Source organism: Carettochelys insculpta, chromosome 25 (assembly GCF_033958435.1).
Source record: "Carettochelys insculpta isolate YL-2023 chromosome 25, ASM3395843v1, whole genome shotgun sequence".
Classification (NCBI taxonomy): Eukaryota; Metazoa; Chordata; order Testudines; family Carettochelyidae; genus Carettochelys; species Carettochelys insculpta.
This window is the reverse complement of record NC_134161.1, coordinates 13,217,208-13,244,391: the sequence shown is the minus strand read 5'-3', so window position 1 is coordinate 13,244,391 and position 27,184 is coordinate 13,217,208. Positions and strand designations below refer to the sequence as shown.

The 27,184-nt window shown below is 50.9% G+C and overlaps 1 protein-coding gene and 1 long non-coding RNA gene across 2 annotated transcripts; one reads left to right on the top strand and one right to left on the bottom strand.

The window, feature by feature from the left end:
- Window positions 1-116: 116 nt before the first annotated feature.
- Window positions 117-23,780, bottom strand: LOC142001482 (uncharacterized). Its single transcript, XM_074976736.1, has 2 exons — window positions 23,118-23,780; window positions 117-2,338 (listed from the first exon to the last, which is right to left on the bottom strand). Exons 1-2 carry the CDS (start codon window positions 23,778-23,780, stop codon window positions 2,144-2,146), a joined length of 858 nt encoding a protein of 285 aa, XP_074832837.1. The 3' UTR covers window positions 117-2,143.
- On the top strand, window positions 2,374-8,018 carry LOC142001617 (uncharacterized). The gene is made up of 3 exons (XR_012642536.1): window positions 2,374-2,449; window positions 3,277-3,378; window positions 7,403-8,018. It is a non-coding gene; the product is annotated as an uncharacterized LOC142001617 (long non-coding RNA).
- Window positions 23,781-27,184: the final 3,404 nt, after the last annotated feature.

Genomic DNA, 27,184 nt, shown 5'->3' with positions numbered 1-27,184 from the left:
GAGGCTGTTTGTTTCTGGGGCTGTTTTGTCATCTTGCACCAGTGTTCAGCTACACCGAGTAGTTTTAAACACATAGAAGAGATCACACCCATACACTAAGAACTAGAGCCACCACCTTTTATCATTGGAAGCATTTATTTGTTTTTTTGCAAGCTTTTAGAAACATTGCAAAAGCTGTTTATAGAAGAGCCCCCTCCTTCAAGCAGTACAAATGAAACAGCAAGTGTGTTAAAACCCCATGGATAGAGTCACCGTGTAAAATTTTTATTTTTTTTCTTATTGTAATTTATTTAATTTTATTTTATTTTATTCTCCCTGGTACTTAATGGGTCGGGGAGTTTTATGTTCAAAGACTTCTTTTTTCTCAGGGACTGGCCGATAAGCCGATATTGTTTATTGTCTAGTATCTGTAAAATACTCCCCTTTTTGATTTTCCCCTAGGGATTGGGATTGATCCAAAGGCCAATATCTTATATTGTCTGTTACTTTAAAGTATTTTCCCCTTTTTCTTCTCAGGGTAGGGATTGGTTAAAAGGCTGATATTTTATTTTATCTGTTGTTTGTAACTGTGTTTTCTTGTCTATCTGAGACTAGTTGGGTTTCTTATGTAAGTACTAAGATACTGTTTACTGTATATTACGCTCCATAACCTGTTCTAGTTTCTCAGATGATATATCCTTGTGTATGTTAATTTGTTATGCTCCTTGCTGTATTTGAAACATTCCCTCAATAAAACTCATTTAATCTATTCTCCTGTTTTACTTTGCTCTCTGTGCAGCTGAACTTTTCCATCAGCTCTTGTGGGACGAGGTTGGACAGACAAAGTGAAAGCCACACAGAAGGACTCGAAGTACTTCAAGATTCCCTATCAGCCTTTGAGCTCCTCTTACCAATTTCTGGGCTTCTATGGTCCTTTCTCTATCTAACGTTTAGCTGCGAGGTTGCTGTGTGCAAGGCCCACAAGTAGAGGCAGATATAAAATGGACCCTACAAAGGATTGTTGTCACAGCCAAGTTTTTAGCCTCATCTGTTGGGCATGTTTCTAACAAAAGTTGATAGAAAAATTTTAGTCGTGTGATTACTTAGGAGCCCTTAATGGTAATATGCTTCGTGAGCTGGAGGCGGTGGGCGGGGATGGCAGTCTATGCATTTAGTAACCTGTTCAAAGTAAAAAGCAGACAACTTGGTAGGTCAAGCGTGACGTAGGGCCAGTGAAGGCTGTTGCAAGGAGGGGTGAGACTGGCAGCTGTGAAAGAACACGGTCACCCGGGGATCCCTGCTGGAGCCAAGGCTGTTTTTATCAACCAAACAGAATTTGAGGAGGAGAAGAACAGAGATCCAGCTCCTGGACGGGGCATGGAAGAGGTAACGGTGGCAGCTTCTTCAGGGTGGGGCTGAAACTCAGAGGGGGTGGAACTGTGCCCCCACAAGACCTGGCCTCCTGTGGGACGTGCCTCTCCATCGCCATGTTCTGGAACCACCTCCTATCCCCTTGTTATCTCCCTACTGCCCTTGGACTGCTTGCAACCTGTAACACCGACTAAGGGAGCAGCAACTGGGCAGAGGGGGAAAGGAAGGTCAACCTGAGCAGCTGTGAGGAGCCCAGGACCCTCTAGCCACCCTGGACAGGGTGGCCAGTGGGCAGGGATGTGGGGGCTGCTCTCAGCTGCTGCCTTCAGAGCTGAGTGCCTGGACAGCAGTGGCTGCAACAGGAAGACCAAGACAAACACTGGGATGGCTGCAGGCAATGCAAGTTGGCCCCCCAAGTCCTGGCTTCCTGGCGGTAAGGAACCGAGGCACCAGCAGCAAGTCTGTCTGTGGCTTGGGAAGATTTCAGGGCCTTGTTATCTTGATTTCTTCCTAGCTTGGAGGGAGAGAGAGAAGTTCGTGCTGTGTGAGAATGATGTCAAACTGGCTACCGGGAAGGCCAAGAGCGAGATTCCCAGTTCAACATCCACAGCTGTCGGTTTGAGGAGAATCTTCAGGGTGTCAGATCTGCAAGCAGGCGTAGGCCAGCACTGGCCGCAGAGGGAGCTGCCTGGCAGCCAGCAGAAAGAAGGAAAGCATGAAACTGAGCAGGAGAATTCAAAGACGGATTTTGCAAAGTCAGTTTCTTCCAAGCATGGAGAGCAGCATCCCAGCCTCAGCCTATATTGTAGTATAAGGTAGGCTGGGTCGGTCCTGCTGCTTTATTTAACTCAGCGAACCGGACCATGTAGAATATGAACAGACATACGCAGGACAGACCAATCACCAAGGCGAGGATGTTGATGTTTTTTGCTGTGTCAGAGGCTCTCTTTGCTTCAGCGGTGTCTCTGCTTGCCTGGCATTTCTCTACCTGGGGACAAAGAGGTGGAGTAATTAGTGACCCGGCTCTGTGAACTGCTTTCAAGATTCACAGCAGTTAGGGGACCCATATGGAACATCACAGAGGAGGCCAATGAAACAGGTAATTAATAGATCTGTTTTACAGGCAGGCGATGGAGAAATGAGACCAGATTCGGCACAGTTATGAATCTAAAGTTGCTCCACTGATTTCATTTGATACGCTCTGGATTCACACCAACCAAAATTAGAGCAGATGTTTTCAAAAATGACCCCTCAGTTTTATGTCTCAGCTTTTGGAGACCTCGGCTTGAATCCCTCCTTAGCTTCAGAGGTGCTGAGTTCCCAGAAGAGCTGTGGGTACACCCTCCACCTCAAACGACTTCCCCATTATCAGGCTGGGTGGACCCTCACTTGGCTGTTCCTGAAGGTCTGCACTTGACTTGTCCAAGGCCATGCAGTAGAGCTTGGAGTAGAGCTCAGATGAATCTGCTATGCACATGGCTGGAAGGGGCTCTCTGCTTGGGAAAGCTGGTACTCCCTCATGGGCAAGATGATCCAACTAGCCGGTACAGGGAAGGAGAGGGATTTACATTAATTTTCCCTTTAACACATTTGTACAAGTCTCAGCGACTAGAAGTGGCTGAGGTAATCTATACCATGGTGGTACAACCCACCCTACAAGGCTGTGAGGAAGAGACAGCTTGTATTATTCCCAAGTTCGAACAGAGGAAAAACATCCCCACTCTCCACCTAGAAAGCTATTTCCAAAGCTATTTCAGAGTTCTGCTGAAATAAGCCATAGGTGACCAGAGTTACTAGATGGGCCAGGTTGAGTTACAACCTTGATGAATGCCCCATCAATGAAAAGAAGCCTATTGTCTAGTCTACGGCATTCTCCTGCACAGGGGTTACCTCGCGGCTTCCCTGCATACATTTCATATTTTGTAGGACTGGCAAGAAGGGTTTGACAGATCAGGGAGTAGCTGTGCAAGACTCTCCAACTCTACCTCTTTCAACATTTCAGCTTTGGAGTCACCTGCCCTCCTGGAGGTCAGTTGTTTTTTTCCCCCTCAAGATCAAGCCATCCCAACACGTGATGGAACACGTGACATATGTTCAAACATGCTGAAGTTTCCATGAACTACTACTTCAGTTGGTCACACTTCAGGCTACCAAACTGTGTGGTGTCATCAAAAGTTGCACTGGCTTCCACAGGTTCACTTATCCGTGTGCAAGTGCTTTGCTGGGTTGGAGGGTCTTAGAACTTCTCTGCATGGGGGTTGAGGCTCCCACAGCTGTAGTGTGCAGACCCTTGGTATGCAACTGCTGCATCAGTGCAGTTTATGCTACAGGTTGAACCTCTCTAATCCAGAACTCTAGTCTGGCAAACTCCGCAGTCCAGCGTGATTTTTAGTTAGCTGGATGATCACTTATCATGGCTGTGGCCATGTTTCCCGTTGCCCCATAAACTTTGTTTCCAGCCACCAGCCCTGGCTCTCAGTGTTCTGTGCTGTTGTTTAGCTGTAATTTACCCCTCAATGTCTTCTAAGAGCCCAGTAAGCAGTGGAAGTGTTGGTAATGTGCTCGACAATATTCACTTCCCATGGTCAGGCAAACTTGTCCGGCACTGGTCAGGTCCTGAGGGTGCGGGATTAGAGAGGTTCAACCTGTAGTTTCATACCATGCAATGTGCCAACTCCAGAAGTTTACATTTGTGCAGCTAACACCAAAATAATCAAGGCCAATGTCAAGACTTCATAAGGCACATGGGGCAGTGCACTACAGTGGCCAAAAAAGCAAACAAGCAAACAACCTTCTGAAGCATGTTTTTGCATCTACTTAGTCCCCAGGGTTTTGCACTGCATTTTAAGCCCCACTGCTTCCCGTTTATGAAAACTTCATGGGTTAGGCGGAAACCACTTATTGTGGGTTTAGAAAGATTTCGCATCTTACTGTGGAGCTGAAATCCATTCTCAGCTGTGGGGAAGGGATCCTGCCACTTCTGTAGCAGAGTAGCAAAAGAGACCAGTGCCATCTACCCTCAGTTTACAGACAGACTGCTCCCAGGTTCCAGCTGCCACCTCCACACTTGGAGTCCCGGCTGTAGTTACATCCTTGGCTTCCTTACCACTGCCAAGCGCCCGCCCCTGGCCCCAACACACACAGCCTGGGCCCAAGTCCCTGCTGCCAGCCTCAGCTCTGGGGAGTAAGGGGGTATCAGCTTTCAGGACGGCGCCACCCACTGTTAAAATTTTCCAACACCACTGTTTATAGATGGGAAAACCGAGGCACGGAAGAGGGATATCATGTGACCAAGGTCATGGAACAGCCCTGTGATAAAGGCAGAAGTCCCAGGCCAGGTCTCCTGAGTTCTATCCATTGGTCCCCAATACCTCTGCACTGGTGCTCCCTCCTACTTTGCAAGCACCAGATTGCACCCTACCCCGATGCTGGGGCAGTAGGGGGTGGGGGTCTCCTTGTGCAGCTGTGTGGGTGGTGGGGGGCTAGATGGCATTCGTGTGCTATTTTCAGATCAAGGTACCATCTCCAATATAGGCAACCAGGATACTCTTCCAGGAATAGCCCTTACGATGGAGTGTACCAAGTCATCAAACCTCCCCACCACCTCCAGAGGCCATTGCCGCTCTGTTGCACCCTGGCCCAAAATCAGCACCCTGACAGGAAAAGGGCATTAAGTGTTAGACCTGAAGACTTGCTTAGATAGCCATGCTGGCTGCAGCCTTTTGGGGGTGGGTTCCAGCGAGGTCTGGTCCTAGAGGGGCAGAGATCCAACAAAAGCCAATCAAGGCCCAAGAGGTCAAAATAAAAGGAGCTGCCTGTTGCTAGCAATAGCAGTTCCTGTCTGAAGCCAGAGGTGTGATGCTACCTAGACTACAGCCAGGCCCATTGCTGGCAGTCGGTGGTGGGACTGCAGAAAGATCTAAGCTGGTTCAATTCCAGAGAGGGGATTTAGCCCAGAAGAGGAAGAAACTCCTGGACTTATAATTGCACGTGAAGGGCACAAGAAGCTGCTTCCGAGTTTGTTGCCCCCCAGAAGGGATGGTTTGAACAAGGAGCATTACAAAGAAGACTCACTTGCAAAGTGCTATTGTCACTTATCTGCTTCATTTCCCCCTCCTTGCCACCATCTTTGTCTTTTCATCTTGCCCCTCTGTCTTTTTCACCCCCCCGCTCTGTGAGTTTCCTTGGCAAGGGACGGTTTTGTTTTCCAGGCAAGGTTTGCACTGGATACAGGTTGATCCTCTCTAATCTGGCAGACCACGGGAGATCAATATTGTCTAGCACATTACCGATACTTCCACTGCTCCCTCGGCTGGGTCAGTCTTCCGGTTGTTTTTTTGTTTTGTTTTTTTTTGTGCACAACAAAAATTTTGCCTAATATTGGGCAACAGTTAACCCTGTACAGCAAACCCCTGAGTTAGGTGTAGATTGCATTCCTGGACAACTACACTTAACTCAAATTTCACACAAGTTGGGAGGAGCCGGAAATCATGCAGCAGCCTGGTTGTCAGCTCCCCTCTGCTTGCCAAATCAGGAAACTGACCAGCACTGCACTGGTCAGTTTCTCTGTCCCTAGGAGTTGTGGGGGCTGGGAACAAGACTGCTGCCTGATCCCTGCCACTCCCGGGGACCAAGAAACCGCTCCTGTCCGTGATGGCAGCCTGAATCTCTGCTGCTGCCCCTGACAGGAGTGGTTTCCCAGTCCTTGGGATTGGTGGGGAGCAGGGGACCAGATGGCAGCCTGGCTCCCTGCTCGCCTGTGCTTGAACTGCCAGGAAATTGACCAGCACTGCCCTGGGAAGAAGCAAATCCATTCATCCTCTGTAGGCAGACTGGAGGAGTTGTCTGGCCCTTTGCAACTCTCCAAGCACCTCTCTATACTGCTGGACTGAGAACTGGGGGAGAACTGGTCCTATGGCTCTTCGTAGGCAAAAAGCTTTTTGAATGAGGGACTGCCACGAATTCACTACTTTTACAGCTGCATCAACTGTCTGCAAATATGAACTGTGCATTCCTGTTCTCTCTCTCTCTCCCTCTCCCCATTTTCCTCTGTTTTATAAATAAGTGAACCCACAGCCCCCGCAGGTTGGTACTTCATTTGCCTGTATCACTCCAACGCCTTTGCCTCATAGACCTGCTATGGAGGAGGAGAGGATGCCAGCTCAGCCCAAACAGGCATAGATTGCAGGCCAGCGATCTGTTCTAAGGAAGGAAAGAACTGACTGAGCACAGATTTTTCTTCTAAGCAAGAAGCAGCTGGTTTGTACAAATATGTAGCCTTCCTTGCGGACATCCACCTGGCAATGTATTCCACTTTCACAGAGGCAGGGACTGGTTTGCTGTGCTGTTATTTTGGTGCATTTGTTGGCGGTGGGAGACAGAGCCTCTAGTTGTTTTGTATACAGCAGGGCAAAGTCAGTCATACGAATGTAACAAGGGATATGACATTCATTTGCATAATCAAGGGGTGTGAAAAAAATTGCTGTCAATAAACCCAGGGGTCTGTGGAGTTGACAAGCTCCAGCAGGGAGAGGGTGCAGAGTTTATCTGATTGGCACATGGTCCATTACTGATCTCGGAGTGGGTGCAAATCCCCTGGTAGCAGTAGGGCTGTACCCTTTACGCCAGAGCTGACACATAGTTGCTTTCTGCCATTAAATAACTAAAACCCCTCCAGGCACCCACACAGCAGAACCAATCTGAGGGTGCATCTGCTGTAAGCTGGCGGAGGAGTTTGTCTAAAAGGTGACCTGCCCCGGAAAACAAAGATTGGGTCTGTGACTTTGATGCCTTTATGACATATTTAAAAGGTAGCTGAGTTGTGGGGATGAGGAAGGAAGGAGGCACTGGCTGCATTTCACCACTCGAAATTGAGGTCTTGGCTGTCCTGGAAGACTCTCTGGCCACGAGAGAACTTAGGAAGATTTTTGACATTACCAACAAGGACAAACTGAAACTGGATTACTTATGATTGGCCTTGTTTTTGTTATTAAACCTTCTGAATGCAAATGTCCTACAAACTGAATAACTCATAGAGAACTTTTATTCTCAGCTCTCTCCCTTACAGGGAGGCTGCCACAGCTTGACTGGGAGACCCCAGCAAGGCCTTCAGGAAAGTAGAGCTGACCAGATGTGATGGTCCTGATCCTTCAAATAACCTTCAAACAAGCAAGCAAATGCGCTTATCCTGAAAGAATGAAATAAACCCATAAGGCTGCTGTTGCTCATCAAACAGACATAACAAAGAACACATAGGAGTCACCTAGTTCCCCTGTAGCACACCTGCCAAGGGGCTGTCAGTTTGAGAGAAGGCCAGATGTTTAACAGAGGCTGCAATGAATCTATGACCAACAGCACTCCTGCCAGTATGAGATCATCTCAATTCTACTTCAACCCACTCCAACCCCTAGCATGGGCTGGGGGTGGCAGGGGGGAGTTGGTGGGGGTCCAGGCTAGCTCTAACATAGGGGAATGTGTCAGGCAAACTTGGCAACAGTCAAGTGCTGGGTTCCAAAAACCAAGTAAAGCGAAGCCAAAGCCACTCTTCTAGGGCAAAAAGAAGGTGGGTCCCCCGATTCATCCTCAGACAAAGCACCTGGAATGGAAATAAAGTTCTTTGTTTGTGAAGGAGAAGGGAGTGCTGAGAAACAACATGCTGCAGCATTAAAGAATAAGTTTGGTAATCCAAGTGTCCAGCTATAGTTCCATTCTCATTTCAAATTAACTCTGGGGGTTAGATGTGAGCTTAGCCCACTGCTATGCGTTAAATCAGCGCTGCAGCTGCAGTGCAGCATATTCCCACGTCTGTTACCCGTGTGCCTCCCACCAGCATGCTGGGGGTCCAGCAGGCCCTGCATGGGGATGAGGCTCGATATAGCCATTGGGCTCCATGACGGTGGTGCTGCATGGTGTGAGATGGGGGGAATATAGGGCCAGTGCAGCTAGTGTCAGGGAGATGTATTGCCAAAGCAACGAGCAGTGGAAGGTGTGTGTGGGGGGGGGGGGGCCTGTGATGGGCATGTATTGCCCATACATCGAGCACGGGGGGGGGGGCGTGTATAGGCACTGCACCAAACACGGGGGGGGGCGGCGGGCTGTGTGTGTGTGTGGGTGTGGGTGTGTAGGCAAGGCAGCAAGCACTGGGGGTGGGGGGGGGCTTCTATAGGCAAGGCAGCAAGCACTGGGGGGTGGGGGGGCTTGTATAGGCAATGCAGCAAGCATTGGGGGGGGCTTATATAGGCAATGCAGCAAGCATTGGGGGCGTGTATAGGCAATGCAGTGAGCACTTGGGGGGGGGGTGTGGCGGGGGTGTGTATAGGCAATGCAGCAAGCACTGCGGGGGGCAGGGTGTAATAGAGCATGTATAGGCCATGCAGTGAGCACGTGGGGGGTGGGGGCATGTCAGAGATGTGTATAGGCAAGGCAGCAAGCACTGGGTTGGGGGGGGGGCCGTCACGGGTGTGGCTGGGGCGTGTATAGGCAGGGCAGCAAGCACGGGGGGGGGCATATTCGGGGGGGTATAGGCAATGCAGCGAGCACTGTGGGGGGGGGCGGGGTGTCGGCGGGGCGTGTAGGGGTTGTGGCAGGGGCATGTATAGGCAATGCAGCGAGCACTGGGGGGGGGGTGCCAGGGGCATGGTGGGGTGTGTGTGTGTGTGCGTGTGTGTGTGTATAGGCAATGCTGCAAGCATGGGGCGGGGTGTGTGTGTGTGTAGGTAATGCAGCGAGCAGCCGGGGGCGGGGTGTTTCGGAAGTGGCCTTCCAATACAGCAAACAGAAAAGGGTGGCAGGAAGGTGTGGCAGGGGCGTTTCCTGCCAATGCAGCAACCAGAAGGGGGAGTGGCGGGGGCGTGGCAGGTCCTTGTACTGCCAAGGCAGCAAACAGAAGGGGGAGTGTCAGGGGCATGGTGGGGGCTCTGTGACCTCGTTTGACCTCTCTGGCCTCAGTTCCAACCCCGGTGAACTTTCAGTAACCCCCTAATTGGTCTTTGTCACCTCTTTTGACCCCATTCTGGCTGAATCCTTCTCATTTTCCTAACAGTGAGGCCCTGGCAGACTCGCTCCCTGCGCTCTCTCACCTCGGCTGAACTCTCCCGCCTCAAATTGAACCCCCGTGCACGTTCCGTGACCCGCCCCCCGACCTCCCAATTGGTTTTTATGTCCTCAGTTGACCCCTCGTGTATCATTTCAGCCGGCCATATCCCCACCAGACTCTCAGCCCTGCGCTCAGTGCAACAGGACTGGTGAGTGGCACAGGAGTAGAGGAGTGGGACGGCTTTGAGAGGCAAGGAAGAGAAGAGAGCAAGTCGGTAAGCCCGGCCTTGCCGCTCACCCTCGGCGTCTTAAGCACAGGGCCGCGCCCTGCACCAGCTTGGCTCAGAGTCCTTCATGGACTCCTTTCCTACACCCCCTCTTGTCTTTCTGAGCCCCTCTTTCAGCATTGTCCTTGGGCACCTCTGCTGGCAGCCCCTTCCCCAGGCTGGCCGGCTGGCTGGCTGGCTGCCTCTTGCGTGACGAACCGCTGCCTGGGGTTTGTTACACACCCACTGATTTCAGCAGCGGCCCGTGGTTCTCACGTCAGGAGAAGGGGGTAACGCTCCGGTCCTTGCGTCCCTCGGGAGGGACCCAACCACCAAGTGAAAAGCTCCCGAGGACTCCGCTACCACCTCTCCCTCGGCTGATTCGCGGCAGGGGCATCTCACAGGTCCCTCGGAGGCTGACACTAAACCGTCTCGGTAGGCGGCTCACTCGCCTGCGGGATTCCTAGGCAGAGAGCCCACGCAGAGGTGGGGACCCGTCAAGAGAAGAGGCCGGTTCAGCTGCCTTTCCCTGAGCTCCAGAGCAGGGATTTGACTGGCTCTGTGCGATCGCAAAGGCCTTAGCCCTGATTCTGAAGTGACGGCCAGCCCAGGGAGGCTCAGCGCCAGTCAACAACCAACGGTCACTGGGTCACTGCCCCCCAGTCCTTCCCCACTGAGCCTTGAGTAGTTTGGTGGTTTGGCCACTTGCTTAGCAAGTGGCTGCTGTAAGTTTGACTCCTTCCTCCTCCACTTCAGGCGAGCACCAGCACGGCCCCTTCCCTGCGGCGAAAGGCAGGCAGTGTTGAAGGGCTTTGGAGGGTGGGGGCTTGTCAGGAGCTCAAGAAGCTGCTGCACTTGCTTGCTTTTTGCTGCCCAAGCAGCCCCCTGGAGTTGCGTTGTGAGAGCTGAGGGTTCAAAACCCCTTGCCGGGGTGGGATTTGAGCCTTTCTGGCCCGTCTCTCAGGTGAACGGCCTAAACGCGGGTTGTGGAGGCAGCCCTGGGTGGCTGCGCGCCGTCTGTTTTTGCTGTTACCTGAGAACCTCTTTCCTTTCCCATGGGCTCCCTACCTAAGTCAAGGCTGGTTGAGTGGCTCAAGCTCTGCCTTGTGTCCTAGAAGTCAAGGGTTCAAATCCCCTTTTTTCTCAAAGCGGAGGGAATTGATCCTGGGTCGCTTCTCTCCAGACTGGATGCCCCAAGGGCTGGGTGGCAGGGAAAGTCAGAGGCAGAGACTCCTTCTGTCCAAGAGGAGCCGCTTTCAGCAAGTATGAGAGGAGAAGTGGGCTGTGAGACTTGCGTGCCTTCTGTCCTAGGGGTGTGGTGCTGGCTGTGCTTGGGAGCCAGTAGGTTGCTGGTTCAAGTCTCCTCTCTGCTTGGTGAGTGTCAAGCCGTGCTCTGTTTTCTCAGCGCTCAAGGGCTCCACTTTCAGGACATATTAACTGGAGCACACGCTTGCCCTCAGTGCCCTGTGTGGAGTAGGGGCTGAGGGTCTTTCCTAAGGATCTGAGGGCCCCTGGTTCAAGTCCCTGCTCTGCCTGCTGGGTGCCCCTGACGGGTGGAAACCAGCCCTGTGTTGCTGAGGGGTTGGCTGTTCACAAGGGCTCTTGCTGCTTTTTCGTAAAGAAGTTTTGCTGCTGAGCAGTAAAAGCCCCTCTCTCTAGTCCACCGTGGTTGGGATACAAGCCCAGGCTGCAGCCTACCCCAGGCCACTCCCCTGCTCTTTTGAGGGGTGTGAACTGGGGTGGCCACCTCCTGGGAGAGAGTCTGGGGAGCGATCCTTGTCCAAGCCCCCTCCCTTTCCCAAGAAGACAAAGGCCTCTGGGGAAAGAGAGGGGGCTCAGACAAGGATGGCCCCCCACAAAGGACAGTCGCCTAGGAGGCAGGGGATCCTAGTGCAAGCCCCGGCGCTGAACAGGCAGCTGGGGGGCTTGAACCAGGATCTCCCGCAACCCAGGCGAGTACCCGAACCACTGGACTAGAGAGTGGAGCTAGCGAGGAGGCCAGCCCCAGGCGTATTTATCGCCAGTCGAACAGCTTCCACGGGAAAAAGACACTGGCAACGCAGCCGCGACTACAAAGGAAGGAAGATTCAAAGCAGCGCCTCTCTCGTAGAAAGGGCATAGCCTGACGACTGGCCAACCTCAGAGCACGTGCCGGGAGCCTGACCCCACTCACGCGGCCTTCGCTTGAGACAGGGGTGAGCCAAGATGCAATCCCTCCTTTTCAAGGAAGAGACAGGATTAGAACCCCTGGCTCCTGAGACATGGGGCAAGCAGACAAGCCGCTCAACTAACCTCCACCTGGCAGGCAAGCGAACGTGGCCCACCAGTGACACCGAAAACAGCGCCCACACCCGCCTTGGGCTGAAGAATTAGACCCAGACGTGTGGCCAAGCCCGCGCCCCACAGAAGAAGCAAGGCCTCCTTGTTTGCCCAACCCATAGCTAATTAACAGGGAACAGACTTGCTCCCTGCTCTCCGGCCTCAAATTGAACCCCTGGGAACTTTCAGTGACCCCAGAGTTGGTCTCTGTCTCCTCTTTTCACCCCCATTCTGGTTGAAGCCTCCTGCTCTTTTAACTAAAAACGAGGCCCTACAAGACTTGCTCATTGCTTTCTCGGCCCATATTTGAACTCTCCGGCCACATATGGAACCCCTATGAACTTTCAGTAACCCCCTAATTGGTCTTTGCCTCCTCTTTTGACCCCATTCTGGCTGAATCCTTCTCATTTTCCGAACAGTGAGGCCCTGGCAGACTCGCTCCCTGCTCTCTCTCACCTCGGCTGAACTCTCCCGCCTCAAATTGAACCCCCGTGCACGTTCTGTGACCCGCCCCCCACCTCCCAATTGGTCTCTATGTCCTCAGTTGACCCCTCGTGTATCATTTCAGCCGGCCATATCCCCACCAGACTCTCAGCCCTGCGCTCAGTGCAACAGGACTGGTGAGTGGCACGGGAGTAGAGGAGTAAGACTGCTTTGAGAGGCAAGGAAGAGAAGAGAGCAAGTCGGTAAGCCCAGCCTTGCCGCTCACCCTCAGCGTCTTAAGCGCGGGCAAAGCACAGGGCTGCGCCCTGCACCAGCTTGGCTCAGAGTCCTTCATGGACTCCTTTCCTACCCCCCTTTCTCCTTGTCTCTCTGAGCCCCTCTTTCAGCATTGTCCTTGGGCACCTCTGCTGGCAGCCCCTTCCCCAGGCTGTCTGGCTGTCTGGCTGCCTGCCTCTTGCATGACGAAACGCTGCCTGGGGTTTGTTACACACCCACTGATTTCAGCAGGGGCCCGTGGTTCTCGCGTCAGGAGAAGGGGGTAACTCTCCGCTCCTTGCGTGACTCGTGAGGGACCCTCGACAGCTTGATTCTTCATTTTAATCAATTTTTAATGTGAGGGTCAGTGGGTGAAATAGTGATGATTCTTAGTTGAGTTTACCAGCCAGATCAAACAACAATGTTATTAATGAGCTGCAGTAACCCATCAGCTAGAAAGATTTCATTGGTATCACATATTTAAAAAAAAAAAAAAAACCAAACAAAAAACCAAAACAAACAAAAAAAACCCCCAAAACATAAAAAGGGACAAAACTCCAAGAAACTTAATCTAATTTTGACCAAAACTGGCAGAAAGCTAGAAGCAATTGCTAATGCAACGATTTACTCAATACCATCCTGTTTTGTAAAGTCTGGGGAACATTTAGCCCCAGATTATGTAATTTTTTGCATTTTCCTGGGCTTTTGCTTTCCATTAAAGCAAAAGTCTGTAATCACAAAAGCATGAGCTCATTAGAAGCACACAATATATCAAATTGTGTCATTAGCTGTAGAATGGACCAATCTAAAAACAGTTTTTCTGGTTGCTATTTTTAGATGTTATGAATATTGTATGTCCAACAATTCCAATGACACCAACAACTAATGCTAATGCAGTGTCTACAGTGGTGAAATGTTTTCAGGCTATAGTACGTTCTCAGGGCCAAGACTGGACATAAGTCCTTTGTGATGAAGCAATCAATTGCAAAGCACAAACTTAATTTGTCAGGGACCACCTTGAGACGGGAGGCGTGCACTGAATTTCATTGACCATATAGGCAGCGATGTAGGAAAGTGGGTCTCAGGACATTCTTGGGGAAGTCAGTGTCTATAGGGCTACCACCATCAGCCATGCTCTAAGCTGATGAGGGTGTGACCACCAAGCCCCAGGCTTATGAAAGAAGCCATGAAGCAAAAAATGATGTTCTCCCAGCAGGTGAGAAGAGACGTATCTTGGAGAAAGCACAATCACGCAGTGCAGTATTTGAAGATGGAAAGAAGGCACAGAGAGAAACCAGTGGAAGCGCAGAGTGGGCTGGCAGACTTAAGGAATAATACACCATGTCTCTACTCGGTCACAGACAGATTACCTGAGGGGAAAAAATTGCTCATAAGCATTTCTGTTCTAGGAAAACTACTTAACGCATCAAAACAAAAAGCAGTCAAGTAGCACTTTAAAGACTAGCAGAATAGTTTATTACGTGAGCTTTCGTGGGACAGACTCACTTCGTCAGTTCAATACTTAACGTGTGTGCAATAGGGATACAAATATCAAGATCTCCCATTAGCATTATGGTAAACGAAGTTGAACTTGCTGGGTTGTGGGGAAGATTCCAAGGCACTCAGCTATCAAATCCTCCAGCAGCTGGCTGAAATTGAAAAGGATTCATTACCCAGCAGAGATTTGCTTCCTGGGGCGAGGAGCATATCAGTGGCCTCCTGTCCTGATTGGAGGGGATTGTTCCCTCTAATTTTTGCCACCCATGGGTGCAATAAATTTTGTCAGGTGCACCAAGGCATGTGCAGATGTGCACCACAAGATAAACACATGATTCCCACTGTGGATGCTCTGTTAATCAGCTGGACGGCCGCCCAATTGCTTAGCTTACAGGGAACGCTGGAAGTGGGGATGTCTGTGAGGGCCATGCCTTCCAGGGTTACATGAAGGGATATTTGAGCTCTGAGGAATATACCTTCCAATCCTGCTGTCTTTACTCTTTTCAGCACTCCTGTAGACCCCATTGGCACCCGAGGCCTGAAGCGAGGTGGGGAAGTATTTGCATTTGACAGACAGGGAAATGAGCGACAGATCAGTGCTTGATTCACAAAGGGATTTAAATCCAATATGTAGGTCCCACTGCCATACACAAACTCACTCAGCTGCTGCTCAGCTCTCCAGAAGCCCAGAGTCCCCTATGGTTCCACTGGTGGGTGTGTACAATACCGCTCCTCAAGGGATTCTCAAGTCAAGCATCCCCCTCATGACCTCACCTGTGTGGCCTGCTTGGGTACGTGGGCGAGTGGGGCAGGAATTTGGGGGGGCGTGGGGGTTATGCATGCAACCCTGCAGCACCCAACTGCCCTGCAGTAAGTACCCCAACCACCAGCTGGCTCACTGGATACAAAGCAGAACAGAGAGCTCGAGAGACCCATCCCACAGTAGCCTATAGCCCAGAAGGTGCTTTCCTGGGAAGCTTGAAGCTGAGGTTCAAGTTTCTGCTCTAAATCAGGCACAGCCAAGATTTGAAAACTGGGCTCCCACCTTCCAGGAGAGTGTCCTGTCCCTGGGGTACTGGCTGAATTGGGGGTGTCTCTCTTCCCCTTCCCCAACCCCAAGAGAAATGGGTGACCTCATAGTGTTAGCTCATTCCAGAAGATAGTTCATGGCTGAGAATCCCCAAGGAGACTAGATGCCTCCCTCCAGCATGTCAGATCCATACAATACCCTAAGTCCCACCCTTTCCCTCTCCATTTCCCTCGGGGCTGGCTTAGGCAGATCCTTGTGCAGCACAGCCTCTCCTCCTACAATGCATATGAAACCTGGGGGCCTAAACCAGGGCTCTGAAATCCACTGGCAGCAGGACACCTGAATCTAGTTGTAAATGACTTGCCTGAGATCACCTAGTGGCAGACTGGAGACAGAAGCCAGAGCTCCAGAGTCCACACCCAGTGCATTAACAAACCCCTGCTTCCTCGTCTACAGCCCCAGGTGGTGTAATTGTTAAGACACGGTATAAAACTAATTGCTGTGCTGCTCAGCACATTTATAAGCTCACGGTTACATTTCCTTTGGATCCAGCCACGTTTGCCCAGTTCATCCCTGAGCACTTCCAGACCACGCAGATTGCGAGTCGGACAGGAGATCAGTGGCAGCTTCCACCAGGTACATGACGGACAGGAAGGAGAGGGGCACTAGGCTGATGTTTGGCTAGAGGAGATCCTCAGTTGAGCCAGCTGTGCTGGGGATTTATCGCCTACTTAGGCAAATCTCATTCAGTCACTGCTGAGTTTCTGCCTCTTAGAGCATCACCGATGGTTGCAGTGACTGTCTTCGCCATTCTCAAACACCGTGGTGGCCATGTGGCTAGTTGATTTCAACAATAACTATATTTGCAGAATAACGTGGCTAGTTCGCTATGGCAGTAGCCACTAGAGGGGCTGTTTTTCCAGACCTCCTTGGACACCATGGGCCCTACACCTTCCTTTCTAGCTTCACAGAGCACTGTATAGTAAATCCTTGAGTTACACTGGAGACCCTGTGGTTGGCTCTGCAAGATGGCTTCCAGCCACAGGGCTGTGGGTCGCCCTGGTCCTCTTCACAACACTCCCCTCTGACATCCCTCTCTTACGTAAATGTGAGACGTGCATTTTGAGTGTGCATATCTTGAGGAATTACTGTAAAGTCAGTAGTGAGTTAAACTACATAATAGTCCTGAGGGATCAGACAAGGAGCCAGGCTTTACGGTATCAAGTTATAGTCCAGAGAGATGAAATAACTTGCCCAAAATCTTTTCCCCCCAGTGGAAGTTGGTCCTGTCAAAGGTATTACCTCACCCTCCATGTCTCTCTCCTCTGCCCAAGATTATGCTGCCCGAAATAACAACCTGGAAGGAGCCGCATTTGCAGCACTGAAAACTGGGCATCCCTGGCCTTAGCGCTGCAGCTTCACAAGAGCACAAGCCCACTGGAAGCATAGGTTTTCCCCTGAGATGAAAGTAAAAGGCAAGAGTCAGATGAACTGCAGCAAAAGCCAGCAGGAGCTATTGAAAGAGCTGGAAGCGACCAGGGCTGGGATCGGACAGTACCCATGAGAAATACCGACGCTTTCACCTCTGGTTTCCCACCACTTCCTGCTCCCCCGCAAATAATACCACAGCCCTAAGATGTTCATGTTCCTTCCTGCCGTCTTGCCTCATTTCCTGTGCTGAAATCACACAATGTCTGGCACGGGTCAGGGAGGCCTCGGCTGAGCGAGCCAGAGCCCTGCTTCAGCTGTTTGTATGCTGGGTGAAAGACTGGTTAGTCAGAGCACTGCTGGCTTTTTTGTTATGGCGACACTGGACGCGATTTTGATTTGGCAGAGGAACATCAGTTCCAGTAACCCCGATTTATGGGGCAACTTCTTTCAAGGTTTACATCATTTGTAAATAAATGGGATCTAGCAAGCGCCAGGCTTGTTCAGTTTATAACCAAGCTGTTGCAGGAAGCTGTTTATACAGAGATATTGTCCCTAATTTCCAACTTCCCCCTCCACCCACTTCCTGGCACATATTCAGCTTATCACAGGCAGTTTGCTAAGGTCGATAAGGTCACTACTGGGACACTAGAACAGTGTGTTCAGCCAGGGGTACGTGTACACTGAAGTCTTCCAGGGGTTACGTCAACTCATCTAAATATTTGCCTGGTTTTACAACAGGCTACGTATAAGAAGCACTAGCAAAGTCAGCAAACTAAAGTTTCAGACTTTGACTTGGTTACATATTCTATACTGAAATGTAAGTCCTCTATATTCCACGGGATTTTACAATACAGGGTAAAATAACAAAATAAGCACTTGTTCTGTAACTGTGTGCTGGGTCCTTCTGCATTTTGATGACTGATTTTGTAAGCAAGTCCTTTTTACATGAGGTGAAATTTGGGGGCACACAAGACAAATCAGAATCCTGAAAGGGGCACGGTCACCTGGAAAAGTTGAGAGCTGTTGACCTAAACTCTATGCTTTGGGGCCAGGGGCTATTTTTTTTCTGGGTCTGTAAAGCCCAAAGAACACTGGGACCGTGGTTCACGACAGGAGAATGCATAAGTGTCCCAAATACAAGCACTCCTAAACCCAGCTCAGAGTCAGAGGCTTTTAAATCAGCAGCGGCCCTTTCTATACTTGGGATCTAGCATTGATAACAAGGGTGCAGGATCTTCAGTCTTACTAAGGGCCAGCATTTTGGCCAGCTTTTTTGTGAAGGGGAGTGAGAGAAGCTAGAAAAGCGACTGAGCACACCCAGCTTCCATGATGCAGCAGGTCCCTGCAGGGGCAGAAACTGCAATTGGAGAAGAGAAACTGCTTGTGCAGGGGAAGTGGAGCCCAAAAGGGTTTATTGGCCAGAAGCACATTGCCAGTGGTGGAGGGTGGGGAAGGGGCAGAAAAAGCACAATGGACGGGAAGCACCGGGGTGGTACCACAGCAGCACAGCATCAGCATGAATGGGACCCTGTGCAACTGAGGAAGCCAGAGATTTAGCAATCTGATAAGTGGGTACTAACTCCACAGGGAGCATAGATGCTGATGAAGTGGGTCTCACCCACAGAAGCTCATTATCTAATACATAAAACTGTTAGTCTTTAAGGTGCTACAGGACAACTTGGGGTTTTTTTGTTGTTGCTCCAGGTTAAGAAGGGGGCTACTGATGATTCACGCCCCTCTGGTGTGAGGAAGGCAGCTCCCTCTGGGGAAAATACATCCTGAGCTCAGAGAACCAAACAGCTGCTGCTCACTGGGTGCAAAAGCTAAGGACAGGAGTTTAAAAGTGGTTTAAAACAGCAGAAAGAAGAAGTTCCATAGTTCATATCAACCCACCCCACAGCGGAAAAAGGAGATATCCAGTGAAGTCCCATGACTGTGCTCTGATCCATGGTCCTGTACTACACTGGGCTCCGAAAGGGGTCATGTGCACTGATAGCTTCCTTCAGCATCTTCCAAGCTTCGGAGGCCTTGTGGGAAATTATGCTTATAGTTGATATACATGACTCAATTTACGTATGGAAGACAGAACTAAAGGCCTTGTTCTCATGTGCTGTATCAGAGCACTGTGGTGAGCACCAGGCTCTCCCGTTCCCCCTGCAGCTGGGCTTTACTTTCCCCATTCCCCCACTAGAGGGAAAAGGCCATGGCAGCCTTTTGCCTAAGGGCTGGGCCAGTCTCAGGATTGTGGTCAGTTGAAAGTGGTCTTGCTTTTCTGACCCCACCCCCAAGCTGGTCAGAAAAGAGCTGGGGAATCTAAATACGAAGGGGAGGACTTAAGAGGGGGCAACCTGGTTGGGGTGGAACAGCTTCAGGATCTGTCCCTTCACAACCTGACAGGGAATGCAGTGAGAAGCCCAAAGAGCTCAGTGCCACAGGCTGACAGGTATGTGGCTATCAGGCTGGTTTTTAAATTAAGCCTGTGGGGAGGGGGTTGGCCCAAGCAAGGGATCCAGGAGGGGGAAATTAGGTGGTGCATCTCAGGGAGGGGAAAAGGATAATTCTAAAATGGGCAAAGGGGTAGGCCCAAGCTAGTTCCCAAAGAGATCCCCACAAGTTAAAACCCCTCCAAGTCTCTGGGAACAGGCTGAAGCGAGCAGTGCCCAGGTTTCACGGGCCGGAGGCTGGCCATGCACCATGGCTGGCTAACAGACTGACCGCCCAGCTGGAGGGACATCCTGAATGGCAAAGGTCCAGCAGCAACTAGATTCTTCAGCCCTGAGAGGGAGGGGCATACCTGTGCATTGGCCATATAACATGCATGTGGCTGGATTCACTCAGCCATCTGTGCACATGTTCTCCCCCTCCGGGGAATGGGAAACCCCCTTCCCCCAGGGCGGTGGCACGTGGAATTTAGTGGGGAGACGTTTTAGGATGGAAGGACACTGGCATGGCCCACACCCCAGTGGAAACCCCACTGTGAATCATGTCACGTGCTGGAAGGGCCATAGATGGGGGTGAAATCTCAAGAAGGAGAACCACTGGTGGACGCCTTAGCCCAGGAGAGAAGGACTGGCAGGGACTATTGCAACTGATATTGCATAAGGCAGGATGTGGCAAGCTTGGGGCAGAGCCCAGCCCTGCTGCTTGGGCAAACAAAGCCTTGGATAGACTCCAAGAGCTGGGAGGAAGGTGGGGCCCCCCCTTGCTGCTTGTGAAGAGCAGGTCAGATTCGGGATACTTACTCAGCTCCAGGAAAACACAGCACAGCCAGGAAGAGGAGCCCACCAGCTGCGTTAGATATACTTGCTCTTACACAAGAGGGAAATGACCGAGCCTGTTGCATTCAGAGGGGTTACGCAGGCAGGGGTTGTGACAGACGGGAACAGAGAAGATGCTAACACTTGCAAGAGCCAAGGATTACTCCTTAGGCAGAAAAGGCTTCTCCAGATAAATACACACTGCTCGGGGGAATGGCAGATATCTGGGGTGGGTTTACTGAGAACGGGAGGGGGAGTGAATTTTTCCCACGCCAGGAGTTCCTGCTCCCTTAAGACCAGCATTGAAGGGGCCTGGATTATTTTGACCACTGGAACTGCTCACAGGGGGCAGGGGGAGGTGCTTCCTATGGGGAGCCCCACAGCACAGTCAGGGCAGCTGGCAGAGACAGGAAAGAGTGATCTTACTCAAGAATGCAAAACCTGCTCACATACAAGTTATTCATAAACAGGACGCTACCAACTCCTAAGCCCTTCCCTAGGAACGCTGAGGTCCCTTTGCTCCTCGGAGGGCTCCAGCAAAGGAAGCTGTTAGCTCTGGCTGGGCTCTGCATGGGAAGGGGGAGAACAGTTCAGCTCTGAAGGCAGCACAGAAGTGAGGGTGACAACTTTGACCCTCCAGAACAGTTTGGGTGCATAACCAGCTGGATTACTGTTCTCAGCGAGTAGTTATTAAAGGTTTGCAGTCACGCTGGAAGGGCATAACAAGTGGCGTTCCGCAGGGATCTGTTTTGGGACCAGCTCTATTCAATATCTTCATCAACAATTTAGATATTGGTATAGAGCGGATGCTTATTAACTTTGCAGATGATACCAAGCTGGGAGGGGTGGTAACTGCTTTGAAGGATAGGCTCATAATTCGGAATGATCTGAACAAAGTGGAGAAATGGTCTGAGGTAAACAGGATGAAATTTAATAAGGACAAATGCAAAGTGCTCCACTTAGGAAGAAACCATCAGCTTCATACATATAGAATGGGAAGTAACTGTCTAGGAAAGCGTACTGTGGAAAGAGATCTAGGGGTCACAGTGGACAACAAGCTAAATATGAGTCAACAGTGTGATGCTGTTGCCAAAAAAGCAAATGATTCTGGGATGCATTAACAGGTGTGTTGCGAACAAGACACAAGAAGTCATTCTTCCGCTCTACTCAGTGCTCATTAGGCCTCAGCTAGAGTATTGTGTCCAGTTCTGGGCACCACATTTCAAGAAAGATGTGGAGAAATTGGAAAGGGTCCAGAGAAGAGCAACAAGAACGATGAAAGGTCTAGAGAACATGAGCGGTGAGGGAAGATTGAAAGAACTGGGCTTGTTTAGTTTAGAAAAGAGAAGATTTACAGGAGACATGATGGCAGTTTTCAAGTACCTCAAAGAGGGTTACAAGGAGGAGGGAGAAAAATTGTTCTCCTTGGCCTCTGAGGATAGGACAAGGAGCAATGAGCTTAAACTGCAGCAAAGGAGGTTTAGATTAGACATTAGGAAAAACGTCCTAACTGTCAGGGTGGTTAACCACTGGAATAAGTTACCTAGGGAGGTTGTGGAACCTCCATCGCTGAAGGTATTTCAGAGCAGGTTAGACAGACACCTGTCAGGGATGATCTAGATGATGTTTGGTCCTGCCAGGAGGGCAGGAAACTGGACTCAATGAACTCTTCAGCCCCCTTCCAGTTCTAGTGTTCTATGATTCCCCCGCTTTGGGTTGGGACCCACTTGGTGACAACATCCTAACATTTCCATTTAAACAGCTGAATATACTAAACTTACCCACTTTCAAACCCTGTAGCCATGACTGTGAGCATAATGGACCATGAATTTGGTAGGTCCCTAATTGCAGATTTCCCTTTCAAGCCAAGCACCAGATAGCTTCCACACTGCACAGTGACAACAGAGGAGGTAGCTGACACTGAGAGATCTGCACAGAGCAACTCAGCTGCTCGATAACAGTAAAGTTCTGTGGCTTTTTACCTGTTTCGTCATGTCACTCCCTGAACCAGACAACTATTCATACAAGCACACCTGAGAGAAGCAAGCAACTGTACCTGCCCCATGAAAGTCCAGGGTATTTTCTCATCAGATTTCCCACCCTTCCTCCAGGTGTCAGTACAACCTGCGATGATGGAACCTCCCCCCGTCTTTTTTTTAGGCATTCTTGGGTCATACAATCATCACCCTTATTTCATTGCACTCAGTTTCATGAGAACGAACCACCCTCTAGTTCACAGATTCCCAGCTGAAGACCCAGAGAAGCTACAGGAGAGTCTGAACAAGAGACACGTTTTAGAGGGCATAAAATTTCCACCGTACCAATCCACATCTGCGCTACAGGGGTTGGTGGTGGCTTGTTATGAAGGCAGAGCAGTCAGTATATGGCAGGTACATGTGCATGCTTGACTCCCTGCACTCCCCGGTCTCAGAGGAGTAGGGATCTTCATCTGTAGCTTCACAACAAACAAACAAAAACAAACAAGCAGTCCTGTAGCACCTTACAGACTAACAATGTTATTTATTAAAAGCTTTTGCAGGACAGACCCACTTCTTTATGGAACAAAACAGGTGAAAACAGAGAAAATCTCACAAACCTTTTCCCCATGAAAGCTCATCACGTAATAAAGTTTTTAGCCTGTAAGGTGCTGCAGGCGCCTTTTTTGGTGCCCCTAACAGGTGTGCTTGGGTTGATGCACAGGGTTAGAGGGGTCCACCTGGTGCCCTGCAGCCATGGAGTTTCAATGGGCTTTGCTCACAGCCGCAGGAGGATTTCAGCCAGGAAGGGCTTCATTCACTGACAGCCCCGAGGGGGACGTCGCAGACTCAGCTCCCCCTCTAAATATCTCTTAGTCTATAAGGTGCCACAGGACTTCTTGTTGTTCTCGAAGACACGGACGAACCCGGCTACCTGTGGGGTACTCAGCTCCCCCTGTAAGACCTGCCTGACAGCTGGGCAGGACAACCCCTCGGGGCAGCAAACCAGGAGGAGAAGTTTGCAGGGAAGAACGGGGCAGTTTAAAAAAAAAAAAAAAATCTCGAGCCCTGAAGTCAAAGGCTCCGGGCATGTGCAGAAACCAGACGGCGCCCTTTGCACATCCGCTCCCCGCACCCAAGGGACGCCTCGCCCCCCAGAGCCTCCGAGGGGCGCTGCAGCCCGGCAGAAAAGCCGTGCGGCGTGGAGGGGGAGCGGGGCAGATCCCCGGGGAGCAGCCCGGGCGGGGACGGGGATTACCTCTCCGGAGTAGTAGAGCGCGACCAGCCCCAGCGGCAGGCAGCAGCAGAGGATGTTGAAGATGGACCAGTACTTGTAGGAGGGCACGGAGCCGGCGGCGGGGACCTCCAGGCGGGCGTAGGGCACAGCGCTGGAGGGGTCCATGGCCAGGCAGGCGGAGGCGCGTGTGCCGGGGTCGCAGGCGAGAGGCCGAGAAGTACCGCGGCGCCGGCAGGCGGGCAGGGCTCCGGGTGAGGGGAGGGGACGCGCCGCGCCGCGCCGCGCCGGAGGTTCGCCACGTGGCTCGGCCGGCGGCCGCACGATGAGCGGGCCCTGCTCCGCCCCCAGCGCGGCGGCGCCAGGCCCCGACCAGCACAAGGCTGCCCGGCCACGTGCGGTGCCTGGGCTCGGGGCGGGCACGGTCTGCAGGAGAGCGGCGGTGACACTGGGCGGCACGAGCGGGGATGTGGGGGGCGAGCCCCAGACCCCACGCCCCGCGCGGATGAGGCCTCCCCTGGAGTTGCGGGGCCCGCGGTTCAGGAAGGAAGCGGGGAGATTGGAGAAGGTCCGGAGAAGAGCGACAGGAAGGACTCGAGGTCCAGAGAACAGGAGGGCTGAGCGCAGCGGGTGTTGCGTTTGGGAAAGAAACGGCGGACGGGGGACGGGACGGGACGGGAGGGCCATTTACGGTGCATCCCGACTTAGGAGGTCGCATTCTCCTGCAGGCCAGTCGACGTCAAATTTGGCATTACTGGGGGAGCCAGGAAACTGACCAGTGCTGGAGCTTGGGGTACGGCTGCAGCACTGGTCAGTTTCCTGGCTGCCCTGAGCGGCTACCAGCCCAGAGCGAAGCACCAGCTCCCCCCCACCCCCGCGCCCCAGTCACGTTAAATCGAGATACCTGCAACTTGAGTGCATGTCTAGGGGTTCTGCTGCACAAGTACCTAAAAGAGTCTTACAAGGAGGAGGGAGAAAAATTGTTCTTAGCATCTGAGGTGAGGATAGTACAAGGAGCAATGTCATGGAGCCAGGGAGGTTGAGGCTGGACATCAGGAAAAACTTGCTCACTGTCAGGGTGGTTAAACACTACCTAAGGAGGTTGTGGAATCTCCAGTGCATGTTAGACATCTATTAGGGATAGACAACTCTAGACAGTGCTTGGTCCTGACGTGGGGACAGGGGACTGGACTCCATCACCTCTCAAGGTCTCTTCCAGTTCTAGTCTGGTATGGTTCTATACAGTGGCCACCTTGACCTCGCTGCTGCCCCCCCCACAGAGCTGGAGTTAGGAAGGTGGTGTCCTGGAGGAGTTACCATGCGGGAAGGAGCAGCACAGATCAGGGTCAGCAAACTTTTTGTGTTGTGCCCCACCTTTGGTCCCTGCAGTTAGCAGCCCCCCTGCCCGCAGTAAAACCACATCTAATGTAATCTAAACAGACGGGAATTTCAGTTATGTTCACATGAAAAGAAAAACCCTTTCAGCACATGTCAGGAAAATAAGTTGGTAGAATGGAAAAACTTTATTAATTGGTACATAATGTGACTACACAGATACCCACAGTAACAGGGTTCAACATTTTTAATGAGATGGATGAGCCTGAGTCTCCTCAGCCAGTGGTGCTGCACCCCCCCCCCCCACACCCATGAAATTTCCCACCCCACCACTTCGGACACCTCTGGGATAGATGCTTACAGTGTTAGGTGGCTGTGAGCCGTCTTATGTCCAACGAGCTTTGCAGTGTAAATTGGGGCTCAGGAACCTAAGCTGTGAGCTCCTTGCATACAGCCCATAAAACAGCTCAGGGGAGAGGCAGGAAGAGACAAGGGCTTCCTCTTTGACTGTAGCCTAGGGCTTAGCACTTCTCTTGTGATGTGGGAACCTTGCCTCTGTTTCAGCCTGGAAAAGAGGTGACTCAGTAGGGATGCAAGGGCAGTCTGTAAGATCGTGAGTGACCCAGAGAAAGTGGATAAGTGGGTGTTATTTACCCCTTCAGGTAACCCAAGACCGTGGGATGGGAGGGAGGGGGAAGGTTGCAGGATGAAAATAATAGCAAGTTTAAGAGCACTACATCACACACAATGCACAATCAACTTGCTGCCTTCTGTCCCCTACTTGCTTTCCTGGCAACAGAGAAGTAGGTCACCTTAGAAAATGTTATAACCTGAATTTCACCTTACCTAGACCAGAGCAGTGAGAATGAGTTACCCAAGCATAGGCGAATGAAAAAGCAGGTGCTTTTAGAAGACAGCCCAGCCCCACTCATGACCTAAGTGCTCTTCCTCCACATGCAGGCCTCTTGTCATCTCACCCTTACCGCAGTGAGTGATTTTTGCCGCGGTTACAGATGTTAATCTAATAGCGTAGCACAGTGGTTCCCAAACTTTTCGGCATCACGCCCCCGCTTTTGAGTTTTGAGAAACCATCACGCCCCCCTGCCTCTTCTTTACCATCATCCCTTTTAACAGAAGAATCAACTCATAATTTAAAATAAACAAAATCTTGATATAAAAATGTTGTTTAAAATAAGCACAGTTTTTCTTGGCCCAAAAATTTAATAAAGATGTAATTTAACATCAGAAACAAATTAATGTGAAAGTTGATGATTTTCTTCATAAATTGCGAAATCCTAGGTGGCTATGAACCATCCAGGCTAATGGAACAGGCCCAACCTTGTGGGTGCCTGGTGTGGCCCAAGCTGGCTTGCTGCCTGAGCCCCACGCTGCTGGAGCTGCCCGCCGGCGCCCCTCCCCTCCCCCAAAGCCAGGCACCACCAGCCCCCACATCTAACCCCATCCTTCTCCTCTCCTCCCAGCCCACACTTGCTCACCTTTGCAGGAGGCAGCTAGCTCCATGTGAGCCTTCACTGCCTGCCTCCTTTTTATAGCAGCTGAGCTGGGTCGCCCATGTGAAATGGCAGGGGCTGAGAACCAGAAGCAAAGGCTGGCTGTTTCTTGGGTCGGGGGAAAGACGGGGGGTGAGAGGGCTGGATCACCTTGCATACCCCCCCCGGAATTTCTTCATGCTCCCCCCTGCCCCTGGAGGCACGTCCCCCAGTTTAGGAAACCATGGCGTAGCAACATCCTTACCTCCTGTAGGCCAGGTGAAGTTGGTCAACGGAGGCAGCAAGGGATGTGATCTTTGAGCTGGGAGAGACCCAAGGGTGCAAAAAAAAAAAAAAAAAATCTGAATACATCTCTGTGGCCCTCTGGGCCTGTTCTCCTTCCAGAGATCATCATTTACTCCAGAGTGAAATATAAGGTTAAGACAGAGAGTAGTTAACAATAGTTCACAGTCATTCTGGAAAGGCATAAATGGAGTTCTGCAGGGAACAGTTTCAGGGCCAGTTCTGTTCAATAGCTTCATCAATGATTTAGATAGTGGCATAGAGAGTACTCTTATAAAGTCTGTGGATTATACTGAGCTGGAAGGGGTTGCAAGTGCTTTGGAGGATAGGGTCAGAATTCAAAACAATCTGGACAACCGGAGCAGTGGTCTGAAGTAAATAGGATGAAGTTCAAAAAAAAAAAGAAAAATCAGTTTCACACATGCAAAGTCGGAAATGACTTTCTAGCAGGGAGTACTGCAGAAAGGGATTTAGGGGTCATAGTGGGCCACAAGTTAAATATGAGTCAACAGTGTGACACTGTTGCAAATGAAGCAAACGTGATTATGGGAGGAATTAACAGGAGTAACAAGAAGTCTTGTGGCACTTTATAGACTAACATATTTTGGAGCATAAGCTTTTGTGGGCAAAGACCTGCTTCATCAGATACATGAGTGGGGGTGTGGTTTCAGAGGGGTATTTAACGAGTGGGGTCCCAGAGCTGACAAGATCTATTCAGCAAGGTGGAAACGGCCCAGTATCAACAGTACTTATCAAAAGAGTTAAAAACAAGTTAGATCAGACAGGGGGATGTGAGCCTTTGTCAGAGCTTAATGGGGAGATATTAGCACCCAGGGCAGAGAAGCTGGTTTTGTAAACTGTGAGCCACTCCTAGTCTCTGTTTAATCCATGGTTAATGGGGTCAAATTTGCAAATTATTTGCAAATTTGACTCCATTAACCATGGATTAAACAGAGACTGGGG

What these genes read in the sequence shown, in the direction of transcription:
- LOC142001482 (XM_074976736.1), bottom strand. Translation starts at nt 23,780, where the DNA reads ATGGCCCTCCCGTCCCGTCCCGTCCCCCGTCCGCCGTTTCTTTCCCAA. An exon ending in CGCTCTACTACTCCGGAGAG is followed by an intron (nt 2,339 to 23,117) that starts GTAATCCCCGTC and finishes CTTTGTCCCCAG; the next exon opens with GTAGAGAAATGCCAGGCAAG.